The sequence below is a fragment of the Anolis carolinensis genome, chromosome 1 (genome assembly GCF_035594765.1).
Source record: "Anolis carolinensis isolate JA03-04 chromosome 1, rAnoCar3.1.pri, whole genome shotgun sequence".
Taxonomy (NCBI): domain Eukaryota; kingdom Metazoa; phylum Chordata; class Lepidosauria; order Squamata; family Dactyloidae; genus Anolis; species Anolis carolinensis.
This window is the reverse complement of record NC_085841.1, coordinates 51,597,519-51,615,586: the sequence shown is the minus strand read 5'-3', so window position 1 is coordinate 51,615,586 and position 18,068 is coordinate 51,597,519. Positions and strand designations below refer to the sequence as shown.

General features: G+C 38.0%; 1 protein-coding gene across 1 annotated transcript; it reads right to left on the bottom strand.

Annotated features, from left to right (window-relative positions):
* Nucleotides 1–66: 66 nt before the first annotated feature.
* On the bottom strand, nucleotides 67–11,292 carry sult6b1 (sulfotransferase family 6B member 1). The gene is given in 7 exon segments (XM_062968772.1): nucleotides 67–431; nucleotides 1,094–1,250; nucleotides 1,905–1,999; nucleotides 3,551–3,677; nucleotides 6,551–6,745; nucleotides 9,254–9,387; nucleotides 10,755–11,292. Coding segments are annotated over 7 exon segments (1,038 nt in total). The 5' UTR covers nucleotides 10,954–11,292; the 3' UTR covers nucleotides 67–300.
* Between the last annotated feature and the right edge of the window lie 6,776 nt (nucleotides 11,293–18,068).

The following is an 18,068-nucleotide window of genomic DNA, read 5'->3' as shown; positions in this document are numbered from 1 at the left end:
ACAGAGGACTAGTGATCTAAAATGGGTTTAAAATTTGACCCCCTGACTCAAAAATAAGGAAGCAACGAATTGAGAAAATTTATTGGTTTTCTATATATTACTTGATTTTTTCCTCTTGTAGAAAAAAGCATCATTACAATATTTCAAGCCATAATTTCAGAATTTTCAGGAATTAGTAATCAACAAATTGAGAAAGTTTATTGGTTTTCTATATATTACTTTAAATTTTTTCTCATGTAAAAAAATGAATCATTAAAATCCGTCAGAATTTGCAGTAACTTCAGAATTTGCGGAATAACTTTAGAATTTGCAGTATTTATCATATCTCAGCTTTCTGCCCAGTTTTGTTGCTGCTAAACACTCTTCAAATTTTGCATCCATTTCTTTGCTTTGAGCTTCCGTGAACAAAGTCTTCCAGTCGCCCACTTCACCTGTAGAAGAACAAATGGAAATGAATGTTAGTATTTCTTCCTTCCTAAATGAAGACGCAAAGGTCTGTAAGATAACTTTTCAATATAGGTTTGTCTTTTTTGTTTACTTTATTGTTTTTATTGTACTTTTCTGTTTTATTTTTGTATTCATACAAATGCTGTATTTCTCCCAGTAACCAGGTTCAAAGTGACCCTTAGAAACAATACAGATCTACCTCTACAAAGTATCAACAAAATTATACATTTTAATGTTCTTACATTGTGTTAAATTCGATATACGTGGTTTTTCCAGACATATATCTCAGTGCAACTTACCTCTAGGACTGTTGCCTTAAGCAAGGAGAGTAATAAGTAATTTCCATCTGATAAAACATGTAACGACTAGTTTATGTAGATTAGAAATCCTGCCAGGAAGTAAGCGTTGGAGCAATGTCTGTGTATTTGAAGGCTTTTTCCTTTTTTTAAAAGACACTTTTGCTTGTTATTGAATTACAAAGATGTTGTACATTTTTAATTTTTTTAAAAACCCAAAAAGGTATATTTTGTCTTCTAGAGTACCAAAAAATCATATTGTACATGATATTTTACTCTCTACCGTAGTTAGTGATGAAAATAAAATATTGTTCTGAGATTGAGAGTAATGAAAAAGGTATACATGGCACCTTTTCTGAAAATAACAGAAGCGACGGAACCATGGGTTTCGGAGGATCTGTCACTCATTCCTTGGAAGGTTGCATTGCTTGCCAGAAACTTAATCTTCTCTTCAGAAAGAGGAAATGCATAAAACTCAGCTATTTGTTTAATGCCCTCATACAGATTCTGTAAAATAATAATACAATCAAGTTAGTTATGATATCATAAATAGGATGGAATAAATACGTTCATGCTCTAGCCCCAATTTTGAATCTGATATGTCAAAATTGGCAAACATGGAATTATGTAACAACACATGGCCATTCAGACTGCACTTCATTTGAGTGTGATGAATATTTGTGCAGGACATGCATTTTCATTTTTACTAGGTAGTTAGTGACAGGATTCAGCTATTTCTGCTTTGAGCAACTCCTTTCCATTCTCTATCAGTGGAGACATCAAGGCCAATGGAAACCTCATGATTAGTCTTCAGTAGAATTCACTGTCTCCTGCTGCAATATATTATATGGGACCCAAAAATAAATTTTAAAAATTGTAAGACTAAGTAAAAGTGAAGAATAACTGTAGTTTGAAAGCACTTGAACTGCCATGGGTCAATGCTATAGAAACCTGGGATTTGTAGTTTGACAGTGTTGTTAGCCTTCTCTGCCAACTAGTGCTGGTATCTCAGCTAACTACAAATCTCAGGATTCCATAGCATTGAGCCACTGTTGTTAAACCGGTTTCAAATTATATTAATTCTACAGAGTGGACGCAATACTTTGATAACAGAGGGTTCCTTCTACAACAGTATTCAGAAAAACAAGTCCATATGCTCACTTCTTTCAGCTCTTCATATGTGAGGATCAAGACATTTTCATCATCCATGTGTTTGTCCTAAGCAAGAGCATGTTCAAAATAGGACTGCCAAGCAACTGAAATGACATGTCAAAAGTATACTTCAAAACTGGACATGAAAAAGAAATGCCACAATGGCAACACTCTTGGCAAACGTATGGTATGCAAAGATTCACATAAGATTACTGAAGTTCAGAACTACTCATTCATGGTAGTTTGCCCATGGAGTTGGAGCCAGACTGTAATCCCATTGCATGTATATGTAAAAGGTACTTACATTTAAGTTTTAATGACTTTCAACAAGTTTACTACCAAGTGTATATACGATTATACCCCAAGTAGTCAATGGTATGAGGATGACCAGGGGCCATTTCACATCACACAATTATAACCACATGATCCTGCTGTAACTGTCCATAGCCAGAGGGCATAGAGACATAACTACCCCCAACATGCCTCTGCCCCCCTTCCCTGGAGCAGGGATTGGCAATTGACTTCACCAAGCACTATTTGCCTCTCTTGCATAATTATTTCATGATTAATGATGTGGAGACTGTTTGAAACCCTTTTGCTAGTATTGCTAGTATTGCACCTCATCTCACTTTCATTTATCTACCCAGATTGTACTTGGTCCACTTTACTGCAGAATTTCTGGCCACAGATTTCAGTCAACGACATTTGGAGGACTATATGTTTCCCACTGCACCTAAAATGTGATAGAAGTTAATTACGGCAGTGGTTCTCTCTGCTGCTGTCATGTGATTAATTACTCAAAAATAGGAAGGATGTCAGAGATAGGACATGTGGCAAAAATTTCTTTGCAGGTTCACTGTTGGATACTGTTTTGAATTCAAGATGGTTATGATGATGGTGATGGTGTGTGCCTTCAAATTGTTTCAAGTTATATTAGGATGTTTCTTGACAATATTATACTCAAAGGGGATTGCTGGTCTCCAAAGTCTTACAGCAATACCTAGATGATGACAGTCCCTTATATGTGTCAAAGTCAAGGCCCACAGGCCAAATACAGCCCAACATGGCATTTTACATGACCTTCCAGATGCTGGACTACAAGTCCTGTATTCTTCATAATTAGACATCATGACTAGAGCTGATGGGAGTTGGGATACAGTAACATCTGGAAGGCATTTGTTAGAAGAGTGGGGCTCTGAATTTAGATACATGGCTTGTGGGTATGATGCATAATGTAAAGTGTCCCTTAACATTTCCCTGTCCTCAGTGTTGTACTGTTGGTTGCAATTCCCATTATCCCCAGTCTGCATGCTGGATAATTAGCAGATATGGGTTCTCATTCAATAACATCTGGGGACCCAAACTGGGTAAACACTAAAGAGCACTGACCACTATGTAAAAAAATTTGGCCCTCTGTATCCTCCCATTCAATGGCCCTTTGAAGGCAATCATAAGGCTGATGTTGCACTAGATGAAAATGAGTTTGACACCCCTACTTTGGATTAACTAAAGCCTTTCTTTTTCATGAGGTTCATGAGCAATTTAAGGCTCCAATTATCCCAGCTGCCTCATGTCCACAAAATGCCAGCCTTCACAAGCATTTAGATTCCTTACAAGACCTTTAAAAAGAGCAAGAAGAAACACTTCTGACGTACCTTCACCGTTCATGAATTTTTGAAAGAATTCATCCCAGGAGCTGATACTGGGGAGTGAAGGATGTTTGTTTTGAAAATGATAATAGGATACAGCCGTATCTTTAGGATTTCGAAATATCACAAGTATCTATTTAAACAAAAATAAAAGGCATTTTAGACTTGATTTCAGCAACCATTGGCATCTAATAACATGAGCAGTTTCTGTATGGAGTTAATATTAGTTTAGAGGCGTAGGTAAAAATCTGGAAATGTTTAGCCTGGATCAAAATTTGTAAAGTTGTCATTAATTCACATCCCACCTGCCCTATATGCTAATGCATAAAAGTCGTCCCCAAGTTACGAACAAGATAGGTTCTCTAGGTTTGCTCTTAAGTTGAATTTGTATGTCGGAACATACATATATAAAAGTTTTGGATAGCACAGGGAAGGGTTAATATCCCTGTGGTGTTTGTTTTGCTTTGTGTGCCCGTTCACCTCACTTTCTGTCCCTATAAGAATTGGATTTTGAAAAATGTGGCTTGTTGTGAAAACAAGGATTGGTGAAAAAGCTTCAGTGGGGACACCTTTTTCCCATGACAACTCTTTCTGGAGTGAATTTTCCTTGATAACATAAGTTGGGAATTTCTACAAGAAGTATTGGGAAGATTTTGGGGCTGGCCCACAATTCAGGAGGGCAGTGGGGGCTATTTATTCCTTAAAAGCCAGCTGTTGGACATCAATGAGGTCCAAAAGGGGACCAGTCCATGGTGCCTCCTGTCACCCTTGTTGTTTAGCCTGGGGTTAAAAATATTAAACATTAGAATAAGAGAAGATAATAGTATTTAATGAGTGACTATAATAAGGCATGAATTCAAAGTCAAGGCCTATGCAGACAACATGGTCTGTATTTTAGGAGACCCAACACGGAAAATATGGACGTGAATGGGGATAATCAATAAGCATGGAATCAATTCTGGATTTAAAATCAACAAAGAGAAAGCTATGTTTCAAACTAAAAACATATCAACAAAACATAATGATGAACTAGAAAAATTATCAGCATGTAAGGTGATGTCGAAAGTAAAGTATTTAGGCATATAGCTAACTAACAAAAATATTAACTTATATCAGAATAATTATGAGAGGGCATGGGAAAAGGTTAAAAAGGAATTAAATAGGTGGCAAAAATCCAACTAACTTGGGTGGGGAGGATAGCAGTGATTAAAATGATAATATTAACAAAAATACTATTTTATTACAAAATTTACCAACAACAGAGAAAGGACCTAGTTAAATTCATATGGGCAGGTAAAAAAAGCCATAATTGTATACAGATATTTGATAAGATGCAAAAAACAGAGGGAGGACTGGCCTTAATGGATCTTAGATATTATTATGAAACAGCAGGCTTTAGCTGCTTAAAAAAATAGACAAAATTAAAGAATTGCCCTCTTCTCAACTTAGAGGGCCACAATCTAAGATTCGGATGGCACACTTATCTCTTGTACAAAAAGGTTAAGCTAAACAAATATTTCAATAATCATATATTAAGGCCGAATCTACTTGTAATCTGGAAGAGATATAAAGGAGGGATAGAACAGAAAATCCCTTTATGGTTACACCCATTAGAAGCAATCCTAAGGCCAATATCCAAAGATGAAATAAGATCTTACAGGAAATATTTATTTAAAGAAAAATGTCACTGAAGAAGAGAAGCACTAGACATCAACGACTGGTTTCAGTTTCATCAACTACATGATAGATCAATAACAGATGCTAAAGTAGGGTTTGAGGAAAAGAAATCTAAGATGGAGTGCATTTTTGATATGGGAAATAAGGGGACATGATAGCCATGTTTAAATATTTGAGAGGATGTCACATTGAGGAGAAGGCAAGCTTGTTTTCAGCTACTCCAGAGACTATGGCACAGAACAATGGACACAAATTGCAGGAAAAAGCAATGCCACCTAAACATTAGGAAGAACTTTCTGATGATAAGAGCTGTTCATCAGTGGAAATAAGCTGCATTGGAGTCCAGTGGAATCTCCTTCTCTGGAGGCTTTTAAACAGAGGATGGATGACTATCTGTCAGGGGTGCTTTGACTGTGCTTTTCCTGCATGGCAGGAGGTTGGACTGGATGCCCCTTGTGGTCTCTTCCAATTCTATAATTCTATTATTCAATATTTCATCTTGTAGAGATTTGAGAACATGTTTTGCCTCATATTGATCCGTGTTTTCCTGCTTGGGTTCAAGAAACAATTTGGATACTAATGTTGGATACTAATGCAAAGAAGAGAAAGATAGGAAAGGAACATTCTCGGCAGTGGCCCCCCGGCTCTGGAACTCTCTCCCCAGGGAGATCAGGTTAGTTCCTTCCCTGCCCATTTTCTGCCGGGAATTGAAAACATGGTTGTTCTGGAGCGCGTTTGAATGAATAGGCCCAGTAGAGTTGTCATCAGAATACTTCTTTATGTTTATAAAACCGTACGGCACTTTATCACTGTTATTTCCATTTCCATGATATAGCACTTTATGAAACCTGTCCCCGCTGGTTCGCTTTTAATTACTGTGATTTTATCTGCTTGGATTTTAATGTATTGTCCATTATATTATTTTGTGTATTGTTGAAATGTTTTAAGTTTTGTCAAATATGTTGTGTCGTTGTTCGGGCTTCTCCCTGTTGTGAGCTGCCCCGAGTCACTTCGGGGAGATGGGGTGCGATATAAAAATAAAGAAGAAGAAGAAGAAGAAGAAGAAGAAGAAGAAGAAGAAGAAGAAGAAGAAGAAGAAGATGATGATGATGATGATGATGATGATGATTATGTGATTTGGTTCATGCAGCAAGGCTGTAGAAGGTGTCCTTCTGAGAGAAACAACAACACTTCTGACTCCAGTTATGCGGGTAATCCCATACTCATATTGTGGCGTCTATAGAAATCAATTATTTAGTAACTACTTCCTGAAAATTTACCCAGCACTCCTGTAAGATAATGATAGCAGGAATGAAAATAGTCACTTACCTTCGCCTTATTTTCAAAAAATGATTTGGGAATGTTGTCGCAATGGAGATGTGTTGTAAATACTCGCGGAGAAGGCCATCTTTACATCCTAGAGTAAAAATTAAATACAATCATAAGTAAGCAAATGGTTTTGTTTACACATGTGGAAAGGCACAAGTGAACTTCCATTTCTGGCAAGGGTGGAAATACAGGATTATTTTATGGAGCCAGGTATCCTAACACACTTCGTTATGTAGGGAAATAGTGAAGCAGGGCCTAGAAAACAATACACAACATTTGTAACCGTGTGTGACATCTATGAAAAAAGAAATTAGGAATTTGCTGGATAAGACCACTAGCTACGCTTGAGATACAAAGAGAAGCCCAAAAGCAAGGCTTGATTTTGCCATTTTATATACGAGACACTACTCCTCTATACTATTTATGACTTGAGCATCCAGCAGATACTGAGAGTCCACTGTATGTCCTCCAACCAGAATGAACATATCATTCCTAATCCACTTTTCCAGTCCAGACAAACAGCTCACAATGCACACTGAACATATTTTACCCATATCCCAAATCCAAAATACCTCAACAGCCAACACCTTTGCTTTCTGATGGATGGTTCAGTGTACACAAACTTTGTTTTATGCACAAAGTTATTCAAAATATAATTTTAAATTACTTTCAGGCTATGTACATAAGGCACTTATGAAACAAAAATGTTGACATTTGGGTCCCATGTCCAAGATATAGACATACAGTATATGCAAATACAGCTATTCCAGGGTTTGAAAAAATCCAAAACAATCCTGGTCTCCTTCAATCATTCCAGATAAGGGCTGTGGCGCAGCTGTTGAGCAGCTGCCTTAAATCACTCTGACCATGAGGTCATGAGTTCGAGGCCAGCCCGTGGCGGGGTGAGCACCCGTCAATTAAAAATAAAAAATAGCCCCTGCTCGTTGCTGACCTAGCAACCCGAAAGATAGTTGCATCTATCAAGTAGGAGATAAGGTACCACTTATGAAGTGGGGAGGCAAGATTAACTAATTTACGACCTGGAATGAGGAAGTGCCGTCAGTGTGGATGATGAAGCAGCTGCTCCCCCCTGTGGCCAGAATCGAACATCCCCTCAGAAGAACGTTAACTTGCCTCTGCGTGTGTCTCTCAGTCTCTGTTTGATGTGTTTATGGGCATTGAATGTTTGCCCTATGTGTGTTATAATGTGATCCGCCCTGAGTCCCCTTCGGGGTGAGAAGGGCGGAATATAAATACTGTAAATAAATAAATAAATAAATAAATAAATACTCAACCTATATTTGAAGAATGAATCAACAAGATACATTTTCGCACAGATGGACAGGCTGCAGTGGACAGAAGAGAGATGCAGATTCGTGACAAAACTCAAATGCTTGGATTGTTAGATCCCATGCTTTAGAAAAGGTCCAATCTAACATTTCCAGATTCACAGCAGTACAATTCCCATCATCCCCTGGTATAAATCAGACTCTCAGACTTGTAATCCAGTGCATTTGGAAAATGCCAAACTGAAGGAACCCACTAAAATTAGCCACTAGGGGGAAACCCTAGCAACCAAACTTGCCATGCTTTGGAGACCCCTTGGTTTCTTTAAAGAACAAATAATTTATATTAATTAACACTAACAATTAATTAACTACTACCTTCCCAATATTAATGAAAAATTAATTTTACATTTCTGGTTATCAATATTAATGATTTGTCTTTTAAAACAACTTTCCAAGCTGTGGAAAGGGACAGTAATATGTATAAACATGATAATAGGCCAAGGTGAGCCACAATTTGGTAGACTTCCTAAAATTGAGAGAGGAGAGTCTTTCTTTGCTTTGCACACCTTTCCCTTCCCACTACTATATTAGACCCAGGAGAGCCTTTCTTAAACTAGGAGGTTTTAAAGCCAGGTAGTAAGCAAGAAGCTGTAATATGCTGTGCATTTATTGGATAATGCTCTAGAACTGTCATTATATCCAAAAGAGTCTGACACTATATAGACATTAAACAATATTTGAATCACAGTACAGTCAGCCTTCCTTTTTTGCTGGGGTTAGAGTCAAAGGGTTCCCAATTAAGCGAAAAATCATGAATAAAGACATTGCTTTTTAAAAATCTATGAGAACAGCTCTCTTAACATTTTTCTAGGTCTTCCAGCATGACAATATGGTCAACCAAGAAGCTGATCACAGTATTGCATTCACGGAACTTGGAGAAGTCTTGTCTCTAGATATCTCTCCTTCATTATGATCTCTTCCCAGATTATATGGCAGTGGAGACTCATATAATCCAGTTCGATGTAGACAACCTAGGATCAGATCCTGGGGTATAAGGGCAGTGTAGTAGAGGGATATGATTGGAGAAAGTTGACCACAGAATCACACTGGAGGACTTATAATGCATTGAACTGCATTATATGGCAGTGTAGACTCGTATAATGCAGTTTCATAATACAGTTATGCATTATATGACAGTATAGACAGGGCCTTAAAGATTCCTAGAGAGAAAATTTTAAATAAAATCTGTGAATAATCACATCAACAAAGTTAAAACTGCAAATGTGGAGGGACTAATGTACAAATAGGCATCTGATAATATAACATATGCAATTGTAATGTTATTAAGCACACAATTGTTATAAAATGTGACATATTGTCAACAGAAGATACATATGCACTGATTTTCTTAAACAGAGTTTGAGTTCATGCTGACCTTAATTCGGTCTGGACATCCAAATTCAAGCAGTTGAAAGCTATTTGGGACTGAAAAATCCTTGTAAACTTCAGCCACCATATCGTTTACAATATATAGTAACCAATTTGTACCTGCAACATAAAAGCAAATGAGTTTCATATGGCTTCCAAAAACATAAAACAGACAAGAATACAGTCTCCCAATATGGCCTCTAAAGTTTCCCCTAAAAGGATCTCCAAAAGCCATCAAGGACAACCCAACTCAAAAGACTGTAATTGGGGAAAAAATCTTAAAATTAAAAACCCTACAAGCTTACAGTCATAAATGTGCCCTACAACTATGGAAAGTTTCATCCTGACAGCCTTTTTCCCCCAGTCCTCTGAGGCTGAGAGAGTGTGACTCACCCAAGGTGTTTAAATTGGGGTCCCTTTAGGGGAAATTTTAGAGGCTCGTTTCTCTGTCATTTTTATGGATATCAGGATGAAACTTAGGACACTTGTAGGACACATTTACAGCTATAACCTGCTAGGTTTCATGACAGTTTGCACATCCAGTGATATTTTTTTGGGAAATTTTAAAAGTTTTTACAAATAACAATTTTTAAAAAAATCAAAAGAGGTATTTTTTATATTTTCCCCCCACAGCAACAACATTAGTAGGTCATCCTTCCTGCAAAGTTTCAGAAAGGTCGGGTCATCCACTAATTTTTAGGCATTTTTCCTATTTAAGCACCTTGGCGAGTAACACTTTCTCAGCCTGAGGATTGAAACATTAATTTTTCTTCCGGCTATCAGGATGAAATTTAAGACACTTGTAGGACACATTTACAACTGTAAGCATGTAGGATTTTTAATTTTAAGATATTCTTTTTCAATTACAGCCTTTTGAGTTGGGTTGGACTAGATGGCTTTTGGGGGTCTCTTTAGGGAAAAGTTTAGAGGCTCGTTTCTCTGTCATTTTTATGGTTACCAGGATGAAACTTGGATCAATTATAGTACTGTAAGCTTGCCAAGTTTCAGAACATTTTGCTCATCCACTGATGTTTTTGGAATTTTTAAAAGTATTTACAAATAACATTTCTTTAAAAACCCAAAAGAAATTTACCCATAGCAACAGAATATAGTCAAAGGCATAATTCCTGCAAAGTTTCAGAGAGATCTAGTCACCCACTGATTTTTAGGAAATTTCTTCATTTTCTCTCTCTCCTACTGAGAGGAGGAGACAACTTGCAGGGAAAGAACAGGGAATTCTGGGACTTGAAGTCCACGACAATTAAGAGGAAACCAGCCTGTAATTGGCTGAGGCAGATGATGTGATGCATCATTGGGGCCAATGAACTGAATCTTACCAAAATGAAAAAGAAACTCAGGGTTTCGAGTTACAAATCTGAACACTTCCACTCCCAATCTCCCAGAATCTTCCCGAAAACACCTGAAATTCGAAATGAAAACAGAACAGATTTCTGTCATTTCACACAGCCTTACAAAATAATACTCACCACATTTGGGATAAGCTGTTATCAAGATGTCATCCTTTCTGGCTTCCATGGTTACCAGAGCTTCAAAAGCCTCAGCGTTACAAACGCTAGTAGGATACAGTACTCCTCTAAAAGAAAATAGTAGCTCATCCTTGTTATCTTTATGGCCCTCGAAGAACTTCTCTACAAATTCCACAAAGCCACTTGTTTCCTTTGCCATCCTTTCTTCTTGCTGGTGCCTTATTCAGATCCCTTCTAAAGAGCAGATCCAGTTTGGTGCTCTCGCAGGCTCTGTGTCTTGCTCAGCAAAGGATATTTCAGAGAAGAACAAAGTCCGGAATTACACAAGACCACACCCTGGATTCCAGTTCAGACTGGCTTTTAAGACTATCTGGCTTTATTCGCTTCTATAGCAAAGCACTGCTTAATTTTTTTTTCTGACTGAATAACGTTTCTTTTTCGGAGGAGATATTCTGCCGGAAACACAACTGGAACACCAGGAACTCCAGAGGGCGAAGTGAATAGGCTGACTGAAACCACGTGGATGAATTAAAGAGAGCTCTGTCCCTATAAGGAATGACTGTTACGCTGACACTTTCCGCAGTTTGACATTGCTAGGCAGTTCTGTAACATGATCTTTGTAACCTTTGTAAGTCTATAGAAGTCCTATTTATTTGTTCCAGAACTGAATCAAAAGAATTTAAAATACAGTTAAGATATGCAATATGATTAGACTTCCTAAAACATAACATGGTCCTGTAATTGGCATACTTTGGCAAGCATTTCATATAAATCGTCTTTACAATTGTTTTGTATTGTGTTCTAAAATTCAGCACACCTCCCTGGGGATTTTATTTAACTTTGTTGTATAAAATTCCTCAATTAAAATTAATATTGCCTTAGGAGTTACAAGATTGCATTGCTGTATGAGATGCAATCCATATTCCGGCAAATACTTTAACTGTTGCAACCTCATTGTCAAAATTGTAAACGATGACCAGATCTTAGCAATACAACCCTACACATCTACTCAGAGATAAATGCTCTTATTTAAACTGGATTTATTCCTTGGTGGGAAGATAAAGGAGTGCAGCCCTGAGTGGCAAGAACATGGAAGTAGAAGGAACGATACTTCCAAGTAATGCAGGGTTTCCTGCTACAGTTGCTGATTTGATCAGAGCTTGTGTAAGTTATTTTTTGGACCACAACTCCCCCAGTGACTACAATTCTGGCTTCATTGTCTGGATATTCTGGGCCTTGTCATGCAAAATGTAACTCAACTAAACGCTACCATCTAGTCCAACCAGATTAGTGATAAACAATAAGAAGATCTGCAAGCACTTTCCTGATAACAGCTTGTCAGGTACCATATTCGCACTCAGTAGAAAGTAAAACAGAAGAAGACAGTTGCTTCATATTAAACATTCTGTGTAAGGTAGTCCTGAGATTACATAATTATAAGGATGTCAAATAGCCTATGCAGTTAGACAGATCTGTTGTTGTTGTTGTTATACAGTAGAGTCTCACTTATCCAACATAAGCGGGCCAGCAGAATGTTGGATAAGTGAAAATGTTGGATAATAAGGAGGGATTAAGGAAAAGCCTATTAAATGTCGAATTACATTATGATTTTACAAATTAAGCACCAAAACATCATGTTTTGCAACAAACTGACAGAAAAAGCAGTTCAATACATGGTAGCATTATGTAATAATTACTGTATTTGTGAATTTAGCACCAAATATTGCAATGTATTGAAAACATTGACTACAAAAACCCTACTAAAAGACAAACTGCGTTGGATAATCCAAAACGTTGGATAAGCGAAGGTTGGATAAGTGAGACTCTACTGTAGTTTGACTGTTTCCCAAGTGTTAGTGAGTTAACATTTTAATTCATAACTAGCTGTGCCCGGCCACGCGTTGCTGTGGCTTAGTCTGGTGGTGTTGGTCAGTCTACATTAGGTTGTATTTATGCTGTGAGCTCCACCTTCTTTATACTCACATTAGTAGTAGTATTTGAAGTCTGTTACCTTCTTCAATTTTTGTGTTGATTGATAATTGCTTGAGATCCCTGTTGTCTTTTGTTTGTTGTTAGTTGTAATGTCTGATTCTGTTGAGTGCGGTTTATATTTTTATTGTGGTACAATAGTCTTTTTTTTGTTTTGCCTGTGTAGGTGTTTATTATTATTGTTGTTGTAGTGGTCATGAAGGTTGGATAAGTTAGATGCTACTGCATTGTTTTTTGGAGGCCCAGTGTAGCACTGACTGGCCTCTCAGTCTCAGTGCCTGGCTGTTTCTTGCCTGTGATGGTGTTGATTCTTATTGTTGTTGTTATTGTTGTCATTGTTATTATTGTAATTGTTTTTTTGGAGGCCAAGTGTGAATGTAGGGATTGGGGAGGTGGATGAGTTGTGTTGTCAAATTTTGTATTTGTTATAGTTACAATGCGTTGTTGTGAGTTTTGTGGGTCCGGATTGTGGTTTTGTGGTGTGGTTGTGTTGTTACAACTGAGAGGCAAGGCTTTTGTGTTGTGTTGCCAAGTTTTGTATTTCTGGGGCGTTTAGTTGTGTGCCAAGTTTTGTATTTCTGGGGCGTTTAGTTGTGTTGTTATAGTCACGATGCACTGTTGTGAGTTTTGTGGGTCCGGATTGTGGTTTTGTGGTGTGGTTGTGTTGTTACAATTGGGAGGGAATGCTTTTGTGTTGTGTTGCCAAGTTTCGTATTTCTGGGGCGTTTAGTTGTGTTGTTATAGTCATGATACGTTGTTGTGAGTTTTGTGGGTCCAGTGTGGTTTTGTGGTGTGGTTGTGTTGTTACAACTGGGAGGAAAGGCTTTTGCATTGTTTTGCCAAGTTTTGTATTTCTGGGGCATTTAGTTGTGTTGTTATAGTCATGATGCATTGTTGTGAGTTTTGTGGGTCCGGATTGTGGTTTTGTGGTGTGGTTGTGTTGTTACAAATGGGAGGCAAGGCTTTTGCATTGTTTTGCCAAGTATTGTATTTCTGGGGCGTTTAGTTGTGTGCCAAGTTTCGTATTTCTGGGACGTTTAGTTGTGTTGTTATAGTCATGATGCATTGTTGTGAGTTTTGTGGGTCCGGATTGTGGTTTTGTGGTGTGGTTGTGTTGTTACAAATGGGAGGCAAGGCTTTTGCATTGTTTTGCCAAGTTTTGTATTTCTGGGGCATTTAGTTGTGTGCCAAGTTTCGTATTTCTGGGGCGTTTAGTTGTGTTGTTATAGTCACGATGCATTGTTGTGAGTTTTGTGGGTCCGGATTGTGGTTTTGTGGTGTGTTTGTGTTGTTACAACCGGGAGGCAAGGCTTTTGCGTTGTGTTGTCAAGTTTTATATTTCTGGGGTGTTTAGTTGTGTGCCAAGTTTCATATTTCTGGGGCATTTAGCTGTGTTGTTATAGTCACGATGCGTTGTTGTGAGTTTTATGGGTCCGGATTGTGGTTTTGTGGTGTGGTTGTGTTGTTACAACCTGGAGGGAAGGCTTTTGCATTGTGTTGTCAAGTTTCGTATTTCTGGGGCGTTTAGTTGTGTTGTTATAGTCATGATGCGTTGTTGTGAGTTTTGTGGGTCCTGTGTGGTTTTGTGGTGTGGTTGTGTTGTTACAACTGGGAGGCAAGGCTTTTGCATTGTGTTGCCAAGTTTTGTATTTCTGGGGCGTTTAGTTGTGTTGTTATCGCATGATGCGTTGTTGTGAGTTTTGTGGGTCTGGATTGTGGTTTTGTGGTGTGGTTGTGTTGTTGTAACCTGGAGGCAAGCCTTTTGCATTGTGTTGCCAAATTTCGTATTTCTGGGATGTTTAGTTTTGTTGTTATAGTCACTGCGCAAACAACTTTATCATTTTATATATATAGATTTATCTAGGAATCAGAAATATTGGTGGATACAGTGGCATATACTAAGTAGCCAAGTTTTGTATTTCTGGGGCGTTTAGTTGTGTGCCAAGTTTTGTATTTCTGGGGCGTTTAGTTGTGTTGTTATAGTCACGATGCACTGTTGTGAGTTTTGTGGGTCCGGATTGTGGTTTTGTGGTGTGGTTGTGTTGTTACAATTGGGAGGGAATGCTTTTGTGTTGTGTTGCCAAGTTTCGTATTTCTGGGGCGTTTAGTTGTGTTGTTATAGTCATGATACGTTGTTGTGAGTTTTGTGGGTCCAGTGTGGTTTTGTGGTGTGGTTGTGTTGTTACAACTGGGAGGAAAGGCTTTTGCATTGTTTTGCCAAGTTTTGTATTTCTGGGGCATTTAGTTGTGTTGTTATAGTCATGATGCATTGTTGTGAGTTTTGTGGGTCCGGATTGTGGTTTTGTGGTGTGGTTGTGTTGTTACAAATGGGAGGCAAGGCTTTTGCATTGTTTTGCCAAGTATTGTATTTCTGGGGCGTTTAGTTGTGTGCCAAGTTTCGTATTTCTGGGACGTTTAGTTGTGTTGTTATAGTCATGATGCATTGTTGTGAGTTTTGTGGGTCCGGATTGTGGTTTTGTGGTGTGGTTGTGTTGTTACAAATGGGAGGCAAGGCTTTTGCATTGTTTTGCCAAGTTTTGTATTTCTGGGGCATTTAGTTGTGTGCCAAGTTTCGTATTTCTGGGGCGTTTAGTTGTGTTGTTATAGTCACGATGCATTGTTGTGAGTTTTGTGGGTCCGGATTGTGGTTTTGTGGTGTGTTTGTGTTGTTACAACCGGGAGGCAAGGCTTTTGCGTTGTGTTGTCAAGTTTTATATTTCTGGGGTGTTTAGTTGTGTGCCAAGTTTCATATTTCTGGGGCATTTAGCTGTGTTGTTATAGTCACGATGCGTTGTTGTGAGTTTTATGGGTCCGGATTGTGGTTTTGTGGTGTGGTTGTGTTGTTACAACCTGGAGGGAAGGCTTTTGCATTGTGTTGTCAAGTTTCGTATTTCTGGGGCGTTTAGTTGTGTTGTTATAGTCATGATGCGTTGTTGTGAGTTTTGTGGGTCCTGTGTGGTTTTGTGGTGTGGTTGTGTTGTTACAACTGGGAGGCAAGGCTTTTGCATTGTGTTGCCAAGTTTTGTATTTCTGGGGCGTTTAGTTGTGTTGTTATCGCATGATGCGTTGTTGTGAGTTTTGTGGGTCTGGATTGTGGTTTTGTGGTGTGGTTGTGTTGTTGTAACCTGGAGGCAAGCCTTTTGCATTGTGTTGCCAAATTTCGTATTTCTGGGATGTTTAGTTTTGTTGTTATAGTCACTGCGCAAACAACTTTATCATTTTATATATATAGATTTATCTAGGAATCAGAAATATTGGTGGATACAGTGGCATATACTAAGTAGCCTTACTCTGTGTAATACTATTACAGAAGTGATACTCTTATTTAAAGTTTTGTGATAGTAATTTTTATCTAATTTTTTTATTTCAAATTTTGTAGGTCACCTTGTAATTCTTAGCATGAGAAAGGTAGGGTATAGAGTCATCCCACTACAGTTTAAGTTTCGATGATTCATGAATTTGATTAAAAGTATTATCTCAAGGAATCTTTAGGCCGCAGATAGGTTTTTGGCACCTCGCTTTCCAAGTAAAAGTATAATTCATTATTACACTTGTCATATAGCATTTTTATTTATTTTGAAATCATATTAATGTGAAAAAAATACATTTCTAATTAACTAAATGTAGGTAAAGGTAAAGGTTTCCCCTGACATTAAGTCTAGTTGTGTCTGACAACTAGAGTTGGTGCTCTTCTCCATTTCTAAGCCAAAGAGCCGGCATTGTCCGTAGACTCCTCCAAGGTCATGTGGCTGGCATGACTGCATGGAGCACATTACATTCCTGCCAGAGCAGTACCTATTGATCTACTCACATTTGCATGTTTTCAAACTGCTAGGTTGGCAGAAGCGGGAGCTAACAGCAGGGGCTCACCCCATTCCCCAGATTTGAACTGCTGACCTTTTGGTCAGCCAGTTCAGCAGCTCAGTGGTTTTACCCACTGCACCATTGCGGGCTAAACGTAAACAGTAAGAAAACCTGAAAAATGTATTCAAGCTTGTATCACTTAGCAATCATAAAATTACAACACTATCAATGAGTATTTCTAATAATTAGCATTAGAAAATGCATATTCAGGCAACACTGGTACATTAGCTTATTCTTACAAAATGGTTGTCTTGACTAGGTCACACTCCCTTAGCCTTGAGTCACACTCTCTGCCTCAGAGAAAAGTCAGACAATATTTTCTTCTGTTAGCACTATTAACTGACACCGAGCTTTAAAACAATTTCAGTTCATTTCACCAAATCTAAAGTGAAAGTCTGGCACATACAGCACAAACTTAAGCTTAATTTTGAAAATGCAACAAAACCCCGCCTAATTTTTGAATTATATATGTATTTTGCATCTCTGCTCCAACCTTAACCCTTCCCTCAATATTAACCTCAATGACACATTCTGAAGAGCTCAAAATCTTGTATGCTGTTTTGGTTTGTTCTAAGTAAGATACCAGCCAACTGTTATCTTTTATGCACCTCATGGGCATAGTCCTTCCTGCCTGTGTTGTTGTTGTTGTTGTTGTTGTTATAGATTGAGTATCCCTTGCCTAAAATACTTGGGAGCAAAAAGGGTTTTGAATTTTTTCAGATTTCAAAATACCTGTAATTGCTTTGAAGACAAGACCCAAGGCTAAAATGACATCCATTGATATTACATATACACCTTATGCATATTGCCCAAAGATAATTTGGCACAAATTTGCAAATTTCTATATGAAAAAGGTTGTGTAAATTCAACTGTCAGAGAGTAAAGGTGTCACGATCTCAGCCATTCATTCAGATGATTTTGGAATATAGTACAGTCTTGCTTATCCAACATTCGCTTATCCAACGTTCTGTATTATCCAACGCAGTTTGCCTTTTAGTAGTCAATGTTCTTGCAGTCAATTTTTTAATACATTGTGAAGTTTTGGTGTAACTGTGTATTGAACTGCTTTTTCTGTCCATTTGTTGTAGAACATGATGTTTTTGGTGCTTAATTTGTAAAATCATTTGCTGGACCATTCTAACAACTATCATGTCAGACTACACAGAGAAGCCATTGAAATCCACAAGCATGTGGACAACTTCAACAGAAAGGAAGAAACCATGAAAATGAACAAAATCTGGCTACCAGTATTACAAAACTCAAAAATCAGAACAGTAAATAAAAAGCAATACTCTGAAAACAGAGGGTTTCCAGACATGAATCAACCAAGGGCAGTTAACGACTCTAAACAAAGGATGCCCCAGAGGCAGGAAGAAGACAGCAGATAAGCTTTTCAATGCTAATTTAAGTGATTAACTACACATTCACACTGACCTCTCTCACCCTAGACTTTCCACAGAT